Raw genomic sequence first — 14,756 nt, 5'->3', positions numbered from 1 at the left:
GGTTTGGGCTGGGAAGAACCTTAAACTCATCTTATTCCACCTCTGCCACGGCCAGGGACACTCCCACTGTCCCAGCCCCAATGTCCAACCTGGCCTTGGGCTCTGCCCATGTCCTGCCTAACAAACAAAGCCTTTGGATCCAGAGTTTCTTGGAAAACTCCTTTTCCAGCCCGAGTTTCTGCAGCTTTGCCTTCCTGCTGATTCCCCTGGCAGCAATCCCAACCAAATGTGAGCAGCTCCAGGTGAATCAGGTCACTTTTGGTTTCCTTCCTCCTCCTCTTTGGGCTGGATGCAGCTCTTCTGGAATTGTTTTTTTTTTTTTTTTTTTTTTCCTCAGGAGAGGGCAGGGAATTATTCACAGGAGATTCCAGGGATTATCAAAGTGAGCTCTTGACTCTTTCCAGTGGCTGGGACAGCTGGGAATATCCCACCCTGTCGTGGTTTTACATTGGCCAAATTTCATTTATCAACTGAGAGATAGGACTTTGGGAGAAAAAGGCAAAACAGGCACAACTTAAATGAAAAAACAGATAGATTTTATTAATATACACTAAAGAAAAAGAGGAAAAAAATGAGATATTTTGAGACATTCAGAATGTCCCTTCCCCCTCCAACTGTTCACTTTCCCACTCACCACAGAGAGAAAACTGATTTTCTGTCAGTCAGCACCATTTAATCAGAGTGAGCAACTTGGAGGATCCTTGGTGGCCATGGCAGGAGCACTCCTGAAATCCCCCCGCCCTGAGTATTGGAGGAATGAGACTGTTTCATTCCTGACATTCCCTGGGCAGAGGAGTGGGAATGGTGCCTGTGCATCACTGGGATAATGAGCATCCTGCTCCTGGCTCCCTCCTGTCTCTCCCAGAGGCCACGGATGGAGCAGACCCTGAATGGGATGGAGCAGAGCCTGTGGCATTGTCATCGTGCTTGTCACCCCAAAAATGGGGAGCAGCCAGGCTGCAAGGACACTGAGTGTGCCATGAGCTTCCAAGGGGATTTGGGGAGGGAAAATCCAACTGAAAGCCTTTTCCTCCTTCCCAGTGACCTCCACATCTGTCCTCAGCTCCAAACTGAGCTGAGCTCAGCTCCTCCCCACTCTGGGGAGCCGTGCAGGAGTTGGACATTCCCCAAGGAATGATGGACACGTCTCCACCAGACCCTGCAGAGAAGCTTCTTGTGAGCCTCCAGCAGCAGAATTCCCAACTCTGGGACCTTGCTGGGGTGGCTGGGGGATTCCTCTTGGGATAAAGTGCACTGGAGTGTCAGGATACATGGAATTCTGGAATGGTTTGGGTAAGGAGGGAATTTAAATCAGCCCATCCCTGACTCCTGCCACTGTCCCAGGCTGCTCCCAGCCCCATCCAACCCGACCTTGGACACTTCCAGGGAGCAGCCACAGCTTCCCTGAGCATCCACAACTCCTCTGCTCCCACAGAACTCAGCTAGGGGCCTCTTGCAGATTCAGTGGGATCTCAGCATCCCACAGAACTCCCCTGGGGATTTTCCTAAGCCAGATTCCCTCTGTGCCAGCAGCACCCTCCACACACGCCCCACTTGGCAGCCCAAGCAGAACCCAACCCCAGCAGGTTTTAAATCCCCCCTGGGATCCCAGCATCCCAGGAAAACATCCTTTAAGAACCTGGAATAGTGCAGGAGTGGAATCTGGCAGTGCCAAGCTCTGCCTCTTCAATGAGTGTTGTCTCCTTATCAAGCCTCTCATTTGCTGGAGTTTGTGTTTTATTTTTTTTATTTTTTTTTCCAAGGGTTCTTCAGTGGGATGTTCAAGGAAAAATCTTGCCAGCAACCCAGGCTGGAGAGAAGTGAATCATAAAATCTCAAAGGCCAATTAAAACCCCTCATATTTTAAACAATGCTGATGGTTTTTAAGCTTGTGCCTCCAGGCCCTAAGTTGAAAATAGCTGTGGGGGGAATTTGTCTTAAAATTGCAATTTTCTAGAACCTGAAAGGAGCCTGAGAAGTGGGATGGTTTCAAACCAACAGGGAGGAGATTTCGATGGGATCTGGGGCAGGAATTGTTCCCTGGCAGGGTGGGCAGGCCCTGGAATAGAATTCCCAGATTTGCTGAGGCTGCCCCTGGATCCCTGGCAGTGCCCAAGGCCAGGCTGGACACTGGGATGATCCCTAAAATCCCTCCCCACCCAAACCAGTTTGTGATTCCGTGAGAGAACGGAGATCCTGGCAGTGCTGGACACATCCTGGGTGATTCTTTGGGGAGAAATAACCTGGAAAGAAACATCCCAAGAGAAATTCCTGACTCCAGGAGGTTTATACCCTGGTTTATACCCCAAAGCCTTCCTTCCTAAACAACAACTCAGCAACACAGAGCTGATCCCAAGGGACAGGGATGAGGTTCAGGGATCAGAGCCCAGATCCAGCTGCAGGAGCCAGGATTTTGCCATTCCAATCCTTCCCTGGATGATTCCCAAGCAACTCATCCCTGGCTGCTGGTGCTCCTCCTGCAGCTCCCAGGCAGGAGAGGATCTCCAGAGCGACACTGGAACAGAAGATCCTGAATTTCTTTATGCTCACGCTGCCAACAAAGGGGATTTTGGCGCATTCTGGATTCAGGGAGAAAATCTTGGTGTGCTCCAACTTCCCAGGAGCAGGGTGGCGGAATTGTTTGGTGGTGCAGTGCCCTCAGTCTGTGGGAGAAACCTCCAGAGTGCAACATTCCCCCATGGAAAAGATCAGGAAAGGGAGGGAGTGAGGACATTCCCAAGATCTTTCCCATTTGTTGGCTGAGCAAACCTTTCCAAGCCGGAGCTGCCAGTTGTTTTTTGAATCCAATTCCCAAGGCTGTGCATCCCCAAAACCCAGTGGATTTAGGAGCAGAAAATTCCTCATTTTCTACCCTGAGAAAACCTGAGGAAGGGCTCAGGAGCTTCACTATTGGATTCTTTGGGTAACAAAATTCAAGTCTTGGCATTCCAACTGCTCAGGCCTTTGGGAATGGCCATGGAATGGGACGTTTTGGTTTGGCTGCTCAGCTCCTCTGGCTCTCCAGTGTCCTGAAATTTTAGTCTTGGAGATCCAGAGCCTCTGAGAGCCCATGGGACAAACTGGGCTACGGACAATCAAAAAGCCTGGAACACATCCCAAGGTTTCTCTTTCTCCACAGGGATTTATGATCCCTCAGGGCACAAATATCCATTTTTTTTTTTTTATCCCCTGGCCCAACTGTTTGCTCGGTCCCAGGACTGCTCCAGTTTGATCCCCTCACCTCCATTCTGGTGTTTGCTGTTACCAGCTTCCCAAAAAAATCCAGCTCTTGGGCTGGGAGCTGACTGGCCTCAACAAATTGCAACCCTCACTCCGCCTCCTGTTAAAACAACAAATTTTTTTTATAAAAAGTCCATATTAGAAACTATCAGTTGTGAGAGAAACGGTGCCTGCAGCTGTGGAGACGTTTATAAATAAACCTGGGAGCTGAGGCAGCTCCAGTGCCGGGCCAACCACGCTCCAGTCCTGCTCCTGCCATCCCCCAAACTTGGGAAAAAATAGGAGATGGGTCCCTCAGAAAGAGGGACATGGATGGTTCAGATTCACACCATATTCCATAATGAGCTGAAGGGCTCATGGCCAAAGAGCATCCAGGATTTTCCTGCTGGATGCAGCAGAGCCCTGGAGGGGCTGGAGCGTGTCCAGGGCAGGAGCTGGGGAAGGGGCTGGAGCCCCAGGAGGGGCTGAGGGAGCTGGGAAGGGGCTGAGCCTGGAGAAAAGGAGGCTCAGGGGGGACCTGGTGGCTCTGCACAAGTCCCTGCCAGGAGGGGACAGCCGGGGGGTCGGGCTCTGCTCCCAGGGCACAGGGACAGGAGCAGAGGGAACGGCCTCAGGCTGGCCCAGGGGAGGCTCAGCTCGGCCAGCAGCAGGAATTTCCCCATGGAAAAGGTGTTGGAACTCTGGAGGCTGAGAATTCCACAGAATCCTTCCTGTGCTCACAGGCACTGACCCCCAGCAAACACCACATTTCACCTGAGCCCATGGAAAAGGCTCCCAAAATTCAGTGACAGCCCTGGGATTGTGGCTGTGGAGTTGGAATGGTGCTGTGTGATCTCATCACAGGGTGAAAAACTTAAGATTTCAAGGTTTTAGTCTATAGTTATATATCTGGGGCAATATGGAGGATTTAGGGCGTTGTCTGAGTCCTTCATCTTCACCTCCTTCTTCTTGGTTTTGGGTTGGGTGAAAAAGGCCCACATTGCCTTTGGATGGTCATTATTGGGCTAAAAGTATAAATAATAAAGGTGTCATCTCATTATTGGGTAATTAGCACTTAAATAACCTTGGAAAGAGTAATTTGTTAGAGCTCACGGCTGGTGAGACTGTGCTATAGATACGAATTAATAAATATCTGAGTCCAAATGTAGGCGAATCCAGACTGTAGGCGAATCCATGGATGGCTGGGGCAAGGAATTCTGCCCACCTGGATATTCCAGAACACGTGGGTTTATTGCAGGGGTAAAAGGGCCTTGCCTTCAGCCACCAGCCTGGGCTGGAGGGGAGTCCCAAAGAGAGAGGGAGAGAGAACAGCAGGGGGAGAGCTGAGAGAGAAGGGAGAGAGAGAGCAAAGGGCAGGGGAGAGAGCAGGAGAGAGCGAGAGCAGGGGGAAGAGGAAGGGGGAGAGTTAAGAGGAGAGTTAAGAGAGTTAAGAGAGTAAAGAGAGCGAGGTCTTCGTTACAATCCATTCTATCTCCTTTTGTGATGAATATTCTGATTTTCAGTGACCAACCAACACAAGACACAAAATCCTATAGAATCTACACACAGCCTGTAAGAACTGCTATATCACCACACTGTGTTATATTTAAACTCTAAAAACTACTCTTTAGACTTTTCTGTTTTGCTGCATTGGCCTTTGGATCCCTCAGCCAGCAGAAAGGGATTGTTCAATCCAAAGGGATTCTCCTGCAGCTAGACCATTGTTTTCAGGTTCTGTAGTAACTAAGACTCAGTATCCTACAACTCACAGTCAGCTTTCATTTCCATTTCGATTATAGGTTTCATATTTTCAGAATCTTTTGCTAAGAAATCATATTTATAAGGTTTCCCTGATTCATCCTCCCCAACATCCAAACATGAACCTATGACCCCTGTGTACGAATCCTGGCTCTAACACAAAGAAAAGAAGATTAAAAACCCACAGAAAGGGTGCTCAGGCCTTGGCACTGCCCAGGGAGCTTTGGAGTGCCCATCCCTGCGGGTGTCCCCTGGAGGTGGCACTCAGAACTCTGGGGACAAGGTGGGCACAGGGGGGACTCCATGACCTTTGGAGCTCTTTTCCAACCTCAGGGATTTTTGGGATCGACCTTGAAACTGGAAGAAATCAATGGCAGAATTTAAAACTGCACCGAGGAAACTTAAAAAAAGGGACAAATAACCAACATTTTTACATTTCCAGCCTCTGCTGAGCTTCATGTAGTGGAGTTAAAATCTTTGTTATTCCCCTTCCTATTCAATCCAAAGTCCAAATTCCAGTTCAGAGTTAAAACCCCTTTAAACCCCAAGTTTTCTGTCCCTTTTCTGATTAAGAAAACCTTTGGAGAAGCTCCTGAATAAGATAGATTCTCGAAGCTGGCACTTTCTACACCAGAAATGTGAATTTTTAGCAGCGAGGGCAGCTCAAGGAGCCAAACCCAAAGGTCTGTCCCACAAGGAAAATCATGGATAAGGAAAGCTCTGCCTGGAGCAGGCAGCAACTACAACAATAAAAAAATAACTAAAGAGATAAATAACTTAAATATAATAAATATAACATAATAAATAAATAAATATTATATATAATATAATAATATAATGTAATATAGTATAATATAATAGTATAGTATAGTAGAAAATAGTATATATTGTATAGATTATCTATTATATATAAATAACTATAAATACAAAACCCCCCTAAAACAATTAAAAAAAAGCACCAATAAATAGGATTCAGCTTCAGGGACTGGGTAGTGCATTCCCTCTGTTCTTCCAATGATTTTTCCAGAGAAAAAGAAAATAATTAAAGGAAAAAAAAAAAAAGAAAATCAAATTTAAATGAATCATAATTAAAAAAAAAAAAAAGATGAACATACCCCCAAACCCCACAAATCCAGACATTCATAACTCTTAAAGATGTAGAGAAAATGTTGTTCTTTTTTCTGATGCATTAAAAATAATAAAAAAGAAGCTATTCAGAAGAACTGGTTTCTTTTCCTCCCCCAAAATTCCACATCCAAGGAGGGGAAAAAAAAAAAAAAAGAGCACAAAACTCCCCCTAGGAATGATCCAGCCACTGGATTTGCATCAGAGAGCAGGAGAGCTTTATAAATAACAATAATATCATTGATTTCCCTCCTGATTTCAGCAAAAAAAAGACAAAAAAACACACATCAACACTTTATCCTGACGTTTTTCCCCAGTTTGAAGTGTCCAGTTTGGTTTTTTTGATGGCAAAACGAAGCATCTTTGATTCTCCTGCTCCTACCAAAAGCTTGAGGAGTCTCTAATTCCCACCTGGAATTTTCTGGCCTCACCTAAAAAGTGCTTTGAACATTATTCACCTGAAGGACCAGGAGGTGGCTTCTGGCAGTGAAAGTTTTGGGATTTTTTTTAATGCTTAAAAAAAAAAAAAAAAAAAAAAAAAAAAAAAAAAAGAGTCAGCTTTTATTTTTAACCACACTTTTATTGCCTTTTTTTAATTTTTTTTTTCTCCCCTGAAACAAACCCCCAGCAAATCACATCCTGGATTTCTATATTTATACTCAGACTTCTTAATCTCTCCTGTAAATATCCATATTCTGGAGTAATCTCTGAAAACAAAACAAAAAAAAAATAAATGCTATTTATAACATCCTGCTGCTGGAGAAATCTTCATGATCAATGTAATGCTCCGAGAGAAAAAGCAAATCAATTTGCAGAGTTGTCAAATAGCGAGATAAGCCCCCAGATTAAAACGATTCCGATTATTTTAAACCAAAAAAGAAACCTCAATTGTTACAATAATGAAGATACTGCGACAGACCACACACATCCCACGGCCAAAAGTGGATTTTTATTTTTTTTTTTTAATGGACAGGAGTTATCACGATTCTTCTCCACAGCAGCGATAAAAGATGGGTTAAAAAAAAAAATCATCAAATATTGGAGGATTGTCATTTTTTCTTGGCAGAGAGTTTCTCCTCAGGGCTGGCTGCGATGATGCCACTGCATTCTTCTGCCTTGGCCACGGGGTGTTTGACAAAAGCCCTTCTGATGACATCAATGTCCCGTCCCAAATGATCCATCATGAGGGACACGATGGAAGGAGGGGCCTCCAAGTCTATCAGGAAATACCTGCAAAGAGAAACACATCAAATAAATAAAAATACCTGGGCTGGAACCAAAGAAAAATCAAAATATCTGGGCTGGAACCAAAGAAAACCCAAAATATCAGGGCTAGAACCAAGGAAAAAACTAAAATACCATGGCTGGAACTAAAGAAAAAACCAAAATACCTGGAACCAAAGAAAAAATCCAAAATACCTGGGCTGGAACCAAAGAAAAACCAAAATATCAGGGCTGGAACCAAAGAAAAAACCAAAATATCAGGGCTAGAACCAAAGAAAACCCAAAATAAATGGGGTGGAACCAAAGAAAAACCAAAATGCCTGGGCTAGAACCAGAGAAAAAATCAAAATGCCTGGGCTGGAACCAAAGAAAAATCAAAATATCAGGGGTGGAACCAAAGAAAAACCAAAATATCGGGGCTAGAACCAAAGAAAAACCAAAATACCTGGAACCAAAGAAAAAATCCAAAATACCTGGGCTGGAACCAAAGGAAAAACCAAAATATCAGGGGTGGAACCAAAGAAAACCCAAAATATCAGGGCTAGAACCAAGGAAAAAACTAAAATACCATGGCTGGAACTAAATAAAAAACCAAAATACCTGGGCTGGAACCAAAGAAAAAAATCAAAATATCAGGGCTGGAACCAAAGAAAAAAACAAAATACCCGGGCTGGAACCAAAGAAAAAACCCAAAATACTTGGGTTGGAACAAAAAACCCCACCAAAATACCTGGATTGCAATTCAAGGAATTCTTCTTGGGGGTCACTTAAACGAGAGTTCCTAATTTTTTTCTGCTCCTGAGAGATTTTTTTTTTTTAATGAGAATTCTTGGGGTTTTTTTTTTTTTTGCATTTTGGTACCTGGGTTGTTTGAAATAAAAGCTCAATTTTGGCTTGATTTCAATGATAAAAAGTTCAGTTGAGCTCTGTTGGAGTTATGGAATACTCTGAGCTGGAAAATGTCCCACAGGATCATCCAGGTCCTGCACAGACACCTTAAATCCACCAGTTTTTCCCTGGGAATGTTGTCCCCACACTCCTGGAGCTCTGTCCAGCACTGCTAACCCAAGAAAATTGGGTTTTCTTTTTCGAGGAGTTTTCTTTTTCCTCTTCTATTCAGTCCCAAATCCTGACTTGGAGAATTTTGAAGATGAGGTAGGAAAGCAGAACAGCTCCTTCAATTCCTGACAGGTTTTTTGGGGAATAGATGCCAGTGAGAAACATCTCAAGCTCATTCACACACACACACACAGAGATTCCTTCCTGCAAAGCTCTGCCTCGGAGCTGAATGGAGAGGTGAAAAATAATTATTAAAAAAATAAAAAATAAAATAAAAAGCACAAAGCAAAGAGGCAGATCGATCCCAAATCACACCTCTGAGGTGAGCACGGCTGAAATCTTCCATCTGCTGGAGCTTGATGGGACCTTGGTGGGACTGAACCAGGGAATGGCCTGAGCTGGAATAAACCCACAGGATCATCAATCCCTGCCCAGAGCCCCAACAATCCCCATCCCTGGGTGTCCAAAGGCTCCTGGAGCTCTGGCAGTGCCCATTCCCTGGGGAGCCTGGGCAGTGCCTGAACCCTCTGGGGGCAGAGCCTGGCCCTACAATCCCCCTCAATCCCTCCTGGAACAGCTCCAGCTGCTCTCCCTTGGGTGCTGTCAGGTCTCAGATCCCCAGGGAACCCTTTGGTGTCCCCACAGCTCTCCTGACATCCAGGGGGAATGCTCTCCTGACATCCACCATCACCCTGCAGGCAGCAAAATGTGGCTCCTCCACTGAGATCTCAATAACCAAAGATATTTCTGCAATAAATCCCTTTCCTGAAGAGGTTTTTCCAGCTCCATCACACCTGAGGGAGCAAAGGGGTGTCCTGCACTTCCCAGGGAACACAACAGACCCTGTGCATCAATTCCTTCCCAACAGCCCACCCAGCCCTGCCCTCTGGCACTGGGAAGCCATTCCCTGGGTCCTGTCCCTCCAGCCCTTGGGAATTGTCTCTCCAAACCAGAGAAAGTGATGAGAAAGTTCTGGTTCCAGCTTTATTGGCAGTGCTGGTTCATTCACAACATTTCACAGGAGAAGGGCTGGATGGGATGTGGGGCAGGAATTGTTCCCTGGCAGGGTGGGCAGGCCCTGGAATAAAATTCCCAGATTTGCTGCCCCTGGATCCTGGCAGTGCCCAAAGGCAGGTTGGACACTTGGAGCACCTGGGACAGTGGGAAGTGTCCCTGCCACCCCAAACCATTCCATGGATGGGCTTTAAGGTCCCTTCCAGCCCAAACCATTCCAGAATCCCACAATTCTCCAAGCCCACCTCCCCATGGAGCACCACACAACCCCAAAGTGACATCCCTTGAACGGAGGCACCTCATCCCAGCAGGATTCAAACATCCCAGTGTCATTTCCAAACCGCTCCTGGCACAGAGGACTTTGCAGGGATTTGGGGTTTTTCCTAAGTCAACTACAGCAGGAGCATCCCATATTGACAAAGGTGATCCTGGGGGAAATTCCCCCAAGAGCAGGAGGGAACTGGGAATGTGAAGGGGAAATCCAGGAGGAGGTGGGGCTGTGACCTTCAGGCTGAACTGGGTTTTTTTTTTTATTTTTTTGCATCACATCCCAAATGTTGCACCCCAAGAGCCCCCGTGGGGCCAGGAATGACTCAGGCAGAGCTGCTGGATTGCAGAATCCACGCCTGGAAAACACGGCAACAACACTTTTCCTCAGCCACCACCCTGAGCTCAACACCAGCATCCACGGGACAGCCTCAACTCATCCCCAAATCCTTTCCAGAAAATCCGGAATTCTTTATGGAAGGGGTAGGATGGTCAAAAAAACTCCACATTAAACCCCATATCTTGAGGCAGGGTCCTCCAGGAGAGGTGCCCATCTGGGATGGGCTGTGCCTGGGCGTCCCTGAAGCCAAGGGAATGCTGCCAGCTCAACATTCCAGGCTGCCTGAGCCACAGGAATCGCCGGTCCCAGGGATTTGGGAGGAATTCTGCTCAAAAATCCCCTACAACATTTGGCTTTTGGCAAACCGGGCTGCTCATCGGTCTGTGAGCTCCAGAATGCCACCAGGGTTGGAGTTGAGGGACATTTTCCAGCCTGGACAATGCTCTGGAAGTGCAGCCCAGCAGGATGTAACCCCCTGAACGTGGGATTGTCTGGAAAAGCCATTACAGCCCACTGGTGAATTGATGACACTTGAACTCTCCTCCTCCTCCTTGGGAAGCAGCCTTCCAAAGGCTCTCACCTCCCAGGAAGGAGGCTGGGAGCAGGAATTCCAGCTGCTGATTCCTTTCCTCACACCAATCCCATCACCATCCCCGCTCCTCACCCCGAATTTAATCCCATTTCTGCCCCGGCTCTCATCCGCTGCTTTGCATTATTCCCTCCTAAAACAGCAAGAAGGTTGTGGATATTTTTATTTATTTTTTTTTTAAATTTTATTTTGTTTCGGGTGGGTGTTTTTGGTTGTTTTTTTATTATTTTTTTTCGTCCCCTCCTTCCCTCCAAAGGCTGCTCTGCGACTCGGTGTGCTTTCTCTGCCATTAGCAAAGGGTGGAAATTTCCACTGACGCACTGTTGATAAGCCAAGGAGAGGCAGGGGGGGAAGGGAGGATGAGCTGTTCCAGCAGATCTTTCTGACTCCTCGCAAGGAAAAAGGTATTTTATCAAAACTGCAGGCGCTGGGAACACAACGTGGGGTTTCAAAAACAACCACCTCTCTCTCTTTTTCTCTCTCTTTTTTTTTCTCCACGATTGCTTCCCTCTGCCACAACAACAACAACAACAACAAAAGGGAAAAAAAAAAGAGAAGGGAGAAAGAAGCAGCATCAAAAAAAAAATAAATTGGATTTTTTCAGGAAAGAAAGAAAAGGCTGGGAAAAAAAAAAAAAAACAATGAGCAGCACAATGGACAATGAAATCCCTGAGGAGATGTGAAGCCCCTTCCCCTCAAATCCCCACGATGAAATCAGCTGGCAAGAGGCCACAGTTTTTTTGGTTTTTTTTTTTTTTTAAACCCTCAGAACCTTCATTGCAGGCAGTGATCTGTGACCCCACAACTGCTGCTGTTTGTGCAGCAAACAACCCCAAACCCCAGGCACACGCACAGCCAGGGAAAAATACAGGAATGCAGCAGGGAAACCACCTCGTTCTTGCAGACAGAAATGCAAAAAAAAAAAAAAGCATTTGTGCTCTCTAGGAGTCACCAGGGGAGAAATGCAGGAAAATTCCACTGATTCACCATGAGCCCACGGTTATTTTTGTCCTCCTGCTCCACTGCAAACACAAGGATGATTTAAATGCAGGGGAGCAGACTGGAACACATTAAAACAACGCATTAACTCCAAAAAAAAAAAAAAATTAAAATATAAGACGGTCTCAAATAAAGGAGGACGTGCCTTTGCATATGAGAGAAACAACAAAAAAAAAAGAGGGAAAAAAAAAAAAAAAGAGCCAGGTTTCATTTCTCAAATTTACCATATTGAAGCCAGAAATTGTTTGAACCCTGAGTCCTAAGGATGCTCAAATCTGCTGCTTTCAGATGGCCAGGGTAGGACTTCAAGGAACCTGGGTGAAAATTCCTTTTGGAATCCTCCTGGAATACAACTCAGAGCCAAGGGGCTTGGAAAAGGCTGTGGGCTCCCAAGGTTTTGGCCCCAAAATATCTCCCTGTGTGGGGCTGGAAGATCCAAGGGAAAGGAAATATTCCGAGGAACAGCAGAGGGAAAAGGAGCAGAAAACACCTGGAGGAAAGCACAGCAGGTACAAGAGGAGCTCCACGTTATCCTCATTAAGGTAATTCCACAAAAAAATATTTTTTATCTTATTTTTTGGGGTGTTTTTTTTTGCTACCTGAATGTTCATTTTTGAGACCACGGAAATGGGGGGATTTTGCTTTGCCCCTCCTCAGCAGGACAAGTTCATGATCAGGATTGTCAAAGGACCAGAACAAGGGTTGCCTTCAGCTTTTACAAACATGGCACTGGCAGTTCCTTGAAAATCTGGGAAGGATCAGATCAAACCCAAAAAGCTGGATTTTATTGACCAAACCGTGCCACAGCAATGATGGGAATGATCCATAGAGAGCCTGGGAGGAGATAAACCCACAGCCCCAGGAATGGCATTTCCAAAATTCCATCCACATGTGGTTCAGCTAATTAAATCAAGGGGAGACGTTTCGTTAATTTAAAGATAATTAAGGAAAAAAAAAAAAAAAAAGGATTAAAATGAAAATCAACCTTCCCAAATGGTGGCTGGTTCCCATCATGCTCAGCCAAGGAGTTTGCACAAGGTTTGGTGGATTCTGGTGCTCCCACATCACCAGCTTTGCTCAAAGCCTTTTTTAAAAAAAAAAACACCAAAATTCCCAAGTGCACTTCCACAGGTTGAGGTGGGAAAAAAAAAAAACCCCAAAAAACAACCATCCCAAACATTTCAGGGCTGTGATCCTCCAGGCACATCCCCACTTCGGTGGGGGAAAAGAATTTGAAGGCTAAATAATGGTTCAACTGATTAATGAAGAAAGCCCCATCTAGTGGAAGAAGACAATCAACTGAGCAGAAAACACTTCAAATGTGCATAAATCCACAAATATTCCAGCTGCTTTTGTTCTCCTCCAAGTGCACTGCACCTTTTTCTGCCCAAACAGCTCAAGGTGTTCTACAATCCAAACAGCACCAAGAAGCTGGGCTGGGCATTAAGTTTAAATTTATTTTGGAGGGGGGGATTAAGTAAGGAAAAATTGCAGCTCTTTTCGTCTGTTTTGTTTTTTTTTTTTTTGTTTTTGTTTTTTTGTTTTGCCCTCTTTGGTCTTCAAGAGCCATGAAAAGCATCAAGAGGCTCGAGCTGAGCGAGGCCAAGCACGTTTGGGGAGTGAAATCCTTTATAAACTCTGCATCATTTGCGTTCAATAAAGGGTGGGGAGAGGGTTGTTCCAACCTGGGAACAATTCTGACAGGGAACCATCAGTTCAGGCTGACAAATCAAGGCTCTGGGGATGATCACAGGGCACTTCAACCTCTCCCATCCACGTGGGAAAAAAAAAAAAAATTTCATCCTGCCACCAGCAGCAGAAGGTTGAAAAGTGAATTGTGCAACTTGCTAAGCTCAGCTGCTTTGTGGGAAGAGGCAAAGTCTGAACATGTAACAAAAAAAACCAAAAAAAACCAAAAAAACCAAAACAAAAACCAAAAAAACACCAAAAAAACCAAAAAAACCCAAAACAAAACAAGAAAAAAACAAAAAAAAAAAAAATGGAAATGGTCCAACAGGAGTCAAAAAAAGGGGGTGTCCAGAGAGATTGTGGATTCCTCATCCCTGGCAATGTCCAGGTTGGATGAGGCTTGGGAGAGTGGAAGGTGTCGGGTTGGAACCAAATAATCTTCAAGATCCTTTCCAACCCGACCCATTCCGTGATTCCATGGTCAATGATTGAATTATTCCTCTCAATAACCTGCTGGTTGAGGTTCTGGAAACAAGAGCCTTTCCTGAGCTTTTCCTTTGGCAAAGCCACCTGGAATTTCTGCCTCCTGACCCCCCCTTGGATGGTGTTGTGCATCCCTTTGATCCCTGGGGAGCCTGGAATTCACCTCCTACAGAAAATCCTCCAGGCACATGTGAAGATAAAACTCCCCAAATGCAATTTTTGGATGAGAATTCCTGATAAATTCCCAAAATTGGATGAGAATTCCTGATAAATTCCCAAAATTGGATGAGAATTCCCGATGAGCTCTCCAAAATCCAATTTTTTGTTTGATAATTCCTGATGAGCTCCCCAAAATTCAATTTTTTGTTTGATAATTCCTGATGAACTCCCCAAATGCAGTTCCTGGATGAGAATTCCTGATCAACTCCCCAAAATTGGATGAGAATTCCTGGTGAACTCCCCCAAATGCAATTTCTGGATGAAAATTCCTGAGAAATTCCCCAAATTGCATGATAATTCCTGGTGAACTCCCCTAAAGCAATTTTTGGATAATCCCTGACGAACTCCCAAAATGCAGTTCCTGGATGAGAATTCCTGATAAACTTCCCAAATTGGGTGATAATTCCTGATTACTAAATTCCCAAAATGCAATTCCTGGATGAGATTTCCTCCTAAATTCCCAAAATGCAGTTCAGCAGGAAGAAAAGCAAGCCCTGGCTTTGCTATTTCAGAGAACACGGGGGCTGAGGAGACAACTGGCAGTGAAGAGCAAAACAAAAAGATGAAGAGGCAAAGCAAGCAAATAACAAAAGAAAATTGCCATCTTTTCAGAATCCAATTTGAAAGGAAGGAATGAAAAAAAAAAAAAACCCCCAACAAGGAGAGGAAAAACTGGCAAATGGAACGTGGAGATTTTTCTGGATAATCAGAGTTTTGCTGGAGGACTCGTAAGTCATGGAATGGTTTTGGGTTGGAAAGGAATTTAAACTC

At 45.1% G+C, this 14,756-nt stretch overlaps 2 protein-coding genes across 2 annotated transcripts in view; one reads left to right on the top strand and one right to left on the bottom strand.

Moving 5' to 3' along the window:
• Nucleotides 1-14,756, top strand: part of RRM1 (ribonucleotide reductase catalytic subunit M1) — a 516,096-nt gene that overhangs the window by 299,499 nt on the left and 201,841 nt on the right. The window lies entirely within an intron of this gene.
• Nucleotides 6,662-14,756, bottom strand: part of MRPS6 (mitochondrial ribosomal protein S6) — a 46,788-nt gene continuing 38,693 nt past the window's right edge. The window contains exon 3 of the mRNA XM_066314248.1: nt 6,662-7,332. Coding sequence (XP_066170345.1) covers nt 7,152-7,332 — 181 coding nt within the window. The 3' untranslated portion in view covers nt 6,662-7,151. The remainder of the gene's footprint in view (nt 7,333-14,756) is intronic.

The sequence above is a fragment of the Sylvia atricapilla genome, chromosome 2 (assembly GCF_009819655.1).
Source record: "Sylvia atricapilla isolate bSylAtr1 chromosome 2, bSylAtr1.pri, whole genome shotgun sequence".
Classification (NCBI taxonomy): Eukaryota; Metazoa; Chordata; class Aves; order Passeriformes; family Sylviidae; genus Sylvia; species Sylvia atricapilla.
The sequence above is the reverse complement of the archived record's forward strand: the minus strand, read 5'-3'. Positions and strand labels throughout refer to the sequence as shown.